General features: G+C 53.9%; 1 protein-coding gene across 5 annotated transcripts in view; it reads right to left on the reverse strand.

The window, feature by feature from the left end:
* UBE2F (ubiquitin conjugating enzyme E2 F (putative)) overlaps window positions 1-7,196 on the reverse strand; it is a 56,891-nt gene that overhangs the window by 43,605 nt on the left and 6,090 nt on the right. For 2 of the 5 annotated variants that reach the window (XR_002778234.1, XM_023526026.1), the window contains exons 2-3: window positions 4,315-4,344; window positions 806-871 (exon numbers count right to left, since the gene is read on the reverse strand). The exons of 1 other annotated variant lie outside the window; for it this stretch is intronic. Coding sequence is in view for 3 of the 4 variants with exons in the window: in XM_023526026.1 (XP_023381794.1) it covers window positions 806-871; window positions 4,315-4,344 (96 nt within the window). In the remaining variant the exon portion in view is untranslated. Of the gene's footprint in view, window positions 1-805; window positions 872-1,364; window positions 1,472-4,314; window positions 4,345-7,196 lie in introns of all 5 variants that reach the window. 2 more of the 5 variants (XM_011385261.2, XM_011385260.2) reach the window with 2 other exon arrangements.

Here is a 7,196-nt window from a genome sequence, read left to right on the forward strand (position 1 = left end):
ACAGTGCCGGGGCTTATTTGTGGGCTCATTTTCACCCACGGAAATTCATCTTTCCCTTTTAAATCAGCTAGTGACTCACGAGTCTCACTTTTCGCCCCCTCTCCACCCCCCAAATAAAACAACGCCCTCCACTTCCTCCATTCCTGTCGTCCCCCCGGCCATGGCACCACCCCGATGCCCGGTGGCCGCTGCCACCAGGCCGGGCAACCCTGGGAGCCGTGCTGAGTAGAGAAAACACAAGTCACCCCCCGGGCCCCGTCTGACCAAGGAGAAGTCCGCTCCCGTCCCGAGCCCCTGAGCTGAGACACTGTCCAGCCCTGAGGATGGCGGGCGATGTGCCTGCTGCAGCAGCCTGGGCGAGGCGCTCTGCTCACTGTCCCTGCAGTCCTCACAGCTGTCCCCTCAGACAGGGCCGGCTCCAGCCCCATGTTACAGCTGGGGCTGCGGCCGCAAGAGGTTTAAGCAAATCGGCTATGGTCACGCTGCTGCTACATAGGGGAGCAGGATCGGAACCCGCCAGGCCTTCAGAGCTCACGGTCCTCACAGCACACCCACAGCCTCTGTCCCCATTCGCCGCAGTCGTCAGTCTGTCCCTACTCGCTGGAGCACACGCTCGATGCCTCAGATTCACGTTACTAGGCTTTATCTGACTGCAAAGCATCACTTGTCTTCATGTGAACAGTCATTACTGCCATAACTTTCAAAAAATTAGAGGACAAATCGGGCCAAAGATTCTAGGTTTGGGCAGCCTTTAAAATTTGCTGTTTGAAAATCACTTTAACACTTAGGTACGTAAAAATATTACCTGGGGTCACAGTTAGCTGAAAGCAATGAAGCTTGTTTGGATCAGGAAAATGCACTTTACATGTACCTGCAAGAGAAACAGCACGTCAGGAAGGTCTGGGAGCGGCCGCGGCGCCCACGGCCTCGCTGGTCAGCAGTGAACTTGCCGGTGTGCTGGGGCTGCAAACCCACGGCGCTTCTCCCTCCCGACGGTCCCTCCCGACAGTCCCTCCCGACAGTCCCTCCCGACGGTCTTCTACTACCACATCACAAATCGAGAGCTTTTCTCTTAACCTTTAAACGGTCACTAACGACAGAGATCTTTCCATTAATTTCGAGGATCATGCTACATTGAAAAAAACACCAAACCTCGGGGAGATCGACACCTGTGGATGAAGGGCAGCTAAACATGTGCAAACGAGAACAAGAACTCAGGCTAACTTCCGGTCTGTTCACCTAGCACCACGGTCATCCGCACCCGCCACAGCGAGGGACACGTCAGGAGTGTGGCGGCTGAGCTGGCTCACACCCAGGGTTCTGCGTGGCATTTATTAAAAATGTCTTCACGACCCAAGTGGTACCTTGGCTTGCTTCACTGGTGAAATGACGCTGCTGACCCAGATGGCGGCGCTCCATGCCCACGCGCACCAGGCCAGCAGGGGTCTGGGTCTGGGTCTGGCGGGGGTTCCTGCGGGGAGAGGAGCTAGCGGTACAGACCGGGCAAGGTAGCTACATCCTACATCTGCCTCCTTCAAAAAATGGTACACAACGGGAAACACCCAAGGAATCTGGAGAAACCATACGTAGGAACTGTGTTTTATAAACATGGAAAATATCATGACAAATTCCTTGGGTCATCTACTGACATTATTTTGTACGAATCTCACGGAAAAATTTGCCTCCTTTTACAACAGTATGAAATTTTCATCAAAAATGGGATTCAAATTTAGACTTGGAAATGGCCTTCGACACCATCTAGTCCAAAGTCCTCGGTCACGAGAGACGACATGAAGGTCCAGAGAGGTTTGGTGACCACCCCAAGATCACACAGGTTATCGACAGAAGGAAGTTTAGTTCCCAAAAACTAGTTCGTGACTCGTGTCATTAACGAACATGCCAGGTGTGGCAGGCAGAAACTGCAGAACTGTGAGTGGGGTTCTTTTTCGTAGCCAACCCTCCCGAAAATCGGTGCAGGGTGAAAGGTAACTCGGTCTAGAAGACAGAGGTCTCAGAGGCCGCACTGGCATATTCCTCGTTTTACACATAAGGAAACTGGGGGCCAAAGCGGTCCAGACTTTCACCCACATCACACATTTGAAATGTGTATGGAATAACCTAAATGGGCTTCGTTTTTCCTAAGCTTAAGCGTTGAAGAGATAAATGCCGTCTTTCCAGTGAAAAACGTGTCACGAAAACATGGCAGGGGCTGGGGCGATGTTTCCTTATTACTCAAAGATGGCGTCATCCATTCGTTCTTAACCCCTAGCATTCGCCTTTGCTTTGATAAAGGTACAGATGTAGAAATCCCTCTACAATACACTGGCCACCGAGAATAAAGGAATTTTCAGTAGGAATTTTCCTACTGAAAAAAAAAAAAATTTTTTTAACAGCAAAAGAAGCCAAAGCTCGAATAACAACAATAAAAGGTTGAAAGTGAGGTTTGGGTCGGTTTGGTGCAGGGGCTTTACTAAGCTTCCTCTACCTGTAGGCGTGGGCTGACGCACGCGGTATTTCCTTCTATCCGAATATTTTTTATTTCTTGCAAACAGAGAAACCTCTGTGAAGTTGCATGCACAATGTTCCAAAGTAGCTCTGAGTAATTACTAAACAGCACTACTACATGGCAAATTACTTGTTTGCCTTAATAAATACCTTAGAAAAATTATTAAAACAGATAAGAAAGATTTATTTGGGGCAGCTTCTTGTTTCGAATGATGAGTTGCATACTGGTGGACTTACTTGCATGAACTGACTTCGATTCCCGCCCTGTGACTGGGGACCAGGGCATGTGTGGCATGTAGGCTCTGTAACCTGACACCTCGGCTGTACCGGCTAGGGACGTGGGTCCTGCCTTTTTCAAACCTAAGGTATTTAGTTAAAATCCTGCTCTGATAGCCAGTTGTAAAATTTCATTGTTTTTAACCAAAGCTAAAGCGACTCCATGGATTAAAAACCAACGATCTCTGCAAGAGTCACATTCAAGGACCAAACGAACCGTGTTTCAATGGGAAGGCTGCGTGGTACGTGATCACGTGTCTGCACGTGTGCACGTGTGGAAGCTGGGGGAAGACACGAGGGCAGCAGAAAGTAGAAGGAACACTTCACCCTTTAATTAGAAAAATGTCCCCACACACTTCATCTTAAAAGAACAGGGGGAAAGAGAACAGTAAAATGCAGCCACCACTCAGCCTGCATATCTCGCTCTGTCCAGCCTGACCAAACTCGCGGTTGGTTATTTTCCTGGAACGTTTTAAAGCAAACCATCTGTAAATACTTCGGCAGGTGGAAAGATAACCTTTTAACAGGATCCCAGGGTACTTCCTGGTCGTTCCGATCGGAAGGAAACTTTGAAGCCAAGCGATCTGATGACTTTTAAGACACTCTGACTGAGACCCACTATATGAGAAATATTTTATATCACAGCCCACTATACCCGTAAATCCTATGTATTAAAAATGACTTTTTAGGAAACAATATGTACTTACCCTTGGAATCTAACTTTGCAACCACTTAAGGGCTGTGCCCACAAGTGTCCTTCCAACTTCAGGTAGGTGGAGGCCGAATCGGCCTGTTCCCCTGCGTCGGGCAGGCCTCCAGGACAGGCTCTCTGCAGCCTTCGCCCAGACCAGGTGACCCACGCGTAAAATATTTCACCCCCATCAATAAACATCGTCTGCCTCAGAACGATTTTTTAATTAAGTATGATGAGAAAAAGTTTTAAATCAAGAAAATACTAAACTGACCGAAGGTTTCAGACTTCGATGGTCTTATAAAACATGAAGGGTTTGGGAAGGAATTAAAGACAGGGAAGGAGAGTCTGCCACAGGTCGCATGAGCTAACCGCCTGGTGCGCGAGCTGCTCAGGAGTGGGGCCCGCGGCGCTCTGCGTCTGAGCAGGAGGGACCGGGCCCGGCGGGCCCCGGCCACAAAGGCAGGGCGGTCGGCCCAGCTCACGACCCAAGACAAACGGCAGGCGAGCACTCTCCAGACCGGAAAGGTGTACTGTCACGAGCAAAAACAGGACCGCCCATCGCCTCGCTCAAAGAGGGTGTGGGACAGGCACGGTGGGAGACACAGACCCCGTCTCAGAGAGGAGAGGGAGCAGGAGGTGCTACGTTCAGCCGGACCACAGTGGTCTCGCTCCTCAGACCCCTGAGAACCGTGGGCTACCCGCCTGCACAAAATCAACGTGTAGGCCCCACGGACACGAAAAGCGGGCTTTCTGCTCCGCGAGGTCATTAAAACACAAAACAAGCTACTCCGTGCAATTAGTTTTGAGCACTTAATGTTGAACGGTGATGCTATACTTACAGGGTAAGTTCGCTTCGAGTTCTGCAACCTCTGTAGAAACAAAGAGATTACTGTTAAGATCAGTCACTCCACAGAAAATCAGCAGTTCTAAATCGTCAAATTTCCTCCAGAACACTGAGGGAAACACTCTGAACTTACCGAAACCTGCCATGGGTCTCAAGTTTAGACTTTAGCCATGAAGTTGCTTTCAAATATACCAAGTGACTTGTAGACGCCACCAAGTGCAGTCAAAGGCCCTTGAAATTTTGCTTTAGTATGAATGAAACGCGTAAAACCAACACAGAAACCACCGGCAGGTGAAGAGTCGCTGACGGTTTTCGGAGCCTTGGTCGCCCGAGGGCAGAGCTCCTGCCCTGCGTCTGATTTATACTTGCACCTGGGGTCTTCCCGTTTTCCACACCTGCCTCCCCGTGAGGGCTCGCCCGGTCTACGCCCGAACTTTTCCAGTGAGAGGAAACTCGCTCCGTTCCGTGGGGGTCGTGCCCACGCCCTTGGAGGGACATTCCTTGGCCCTGGCACTCTACTCCAGGGCCTCGTCTACCCGTCACTCATCAGCGTCTGAGCCCAGCACTCCTCGGCCAGGACAAGCTATAAACCGGCCCACACCCTGTTGCGAACAGCTGAGATCTGGGGGGACGCCCAGCAATAACGGGGCGGGCGAGTGGTCTCTGTCTGAGACGCGCCGTGACGTGCTCTGGGCCCGCTCTGGCCGTGGGGACTCTGGGGAGGAGGGTTTTGAGCGGGCCTTACAGAGCGGGCGGCATTCGGTCCTGCGGAGGCAGACAAGTGGTCTCACTCCAAGGAGGCAAGTCAGTGACGTGCGACAGCACAGAACCAGACCGGCACGGGAGCCGGGGGCGCGCGGCGCCGGGCGGGGACACAGGGTCCACCTCGGGGCCGGGGCCCGGGGCTGAGGCACGCTCAGACTTGTAAGCTTTATATGGCAGCAATGGGGAGCTAAGGGAGACTTGTGAATGAAAGTCGCCAAGCTCTGCTTCGAGAGGACAACTTCAGAAAAGGCGAAGCGGAAGCCGGGTGACCTGTGGGGTGGGCACTCGGCGGCAGTAGGGACCCAGCAAGGGCAGAGAGGACGGAGAGCGGCCCACCGCGTCGGCGGGGGGGGGGGCAACTCTCCACAGGGGGCCTGTGCCATCTGCAGCCACCAGCCGCTGGCCGCCCAGCTTGACGAAGGTCCGGCGAAACAATGGCCGTGCCAGAGGACGTGAAGGGGGCCCCACGACAGCAGTAAGATGTCTGAGAAACAGTATGGTGCCGAAGGACAGGGAAGAGCCGACGTCTGGACACGGGACGGAGCGCGGCGCTGACCAGGGCACCGTGACGACCGAGCACCATGACAGGAACGGGCGTGGGGGCGAGAGGCATCCCCTTGGGCAGCGGCTCTCCACCCCGGCCGCACGCCAATCACCTGGGAGGTTTCTGCTGGGCTTCCGACAGCTCTGGCCAGGCGCGACCTGCCTGCTATGACGCAGACCTATGCAGAGCACGAGCCGTGACTTCAGTGAGCTCTGGAGCTGTGCACCACCACCGCGATCTGGAACCTGCTGAGCAAACTCCCCTCCCCCTCATCCAGACCACGACACCCGAAGCGCTAGGTGGGGCCCAGGCCTCTGAAGTTTTTACTCTCCCTAGGTCGAGAAAACTGCTGTGGGCTCCTCTGCCAAGCCAAAGGATTCACGCACAGCTGTTTACACAGCTGGAGTCAATAACTTCACATTGCAGGGTAGAAGGAGACTCCAAAGCCGAGCTTGTGCTTGCATTTCCACGTTCAACGTAGCTCCCTTGACGCAGGTGGACAAGGGCCGGGGAGAGCTCTCAGACCCAGCCCAGAAGGGACCCCCACCAGCCAGTGCCTCTGCAGGCTCTTGGCCAAGAGCTAGTGCAGGTCAGGAAGACAGTCTTGGGGGCACAAGGACCTCAATAAAGTCGCTAGGCACTTTAATTTGGCCCAGGACAGAAGACAAAATAGGCCAGGGATGCTCACGCGGGTTCATCGCGGGGAACTGTCACAAACAACTAGTTTCTCTACACGTCAAAGATGGCAAACACTATGCAGAGCAATGGTTGTCACCTTACGATCCTCGAATGAGAAGACGATGACCAAGGAAACAAGCGACTGCTTTATCTGCCTGAGGCCTCTTGGCAAAGCAGCGGCCCTTCCCTGCAGACTCCAGTGACTAAGCGCACTACCACAACCTGTGAGGTGACGAGACGTCCAGATGTTTTCAGACTGCCGAAGTTCCTGTCCCGAGAAGCTCACATCACACCACCACCCGCACTGGCCCAGCCTCCCCCGGAGGCACCTGGCACCTTGCACAATCCCGTGGCTGCTCAACTTCCTTCTGAGAAGCGAGACTCTTTTCCTTTCTAACTAAAGATAAAACCGCAGAGCCCACTCAAAGCACGCCTGCCCTGAAAGGAACCTCCCAAACCCACCGACTACCCAGTGGCCCCCACGGGGCGTGTGCTCACCCCTTCCCGTGCCCGCTCCCTGTGGCAGGGGCTGTGCCGTCTCACCCGGCCCCAAGGCGGTACCTGGCCCCAGCCCTGGCACACGGGGGTGCTCAGGAAGCGCTGGACTACCGAGTGCACTTGCCAGCAAGTGCTCCCAGTGTGAACGTCCTGGCGGGAGGAGCCTTTCTCTTTGCACGGCTGGGGACCGAGGCTGGGGACCGAGGCATTCCAAAGGCGCAGGGACCGAACTAGGACCAAACCTAGGACCAAACCGTGTCCTAAATTAACAGACGTGCCTCCAGGGGTCATATGCTGAAGCCCTACCCTCCAGAGGCCAGTATTAGGAGCTGGGCACTTGGGAGGGGATTAGGGTTAGGGAGCTCCTGAGGGCGGGGCCCTCATGATGGGAT

This window comes from Pteropus vampyrus, unplaced genomic scaffold (assembly GCF_000151845.1).
Source record: "Pteropus vampyrus isolate Shadow unplaced genomic scaffold, Pvam_2.0 Scaffold678, whole genome shotgun sequence".
NCBI lineage: Eukaryota > Metazoa > Chordata > Mammalia > Chiroptera > Pteropodidae > Pteropus > Pteropus vampyrus.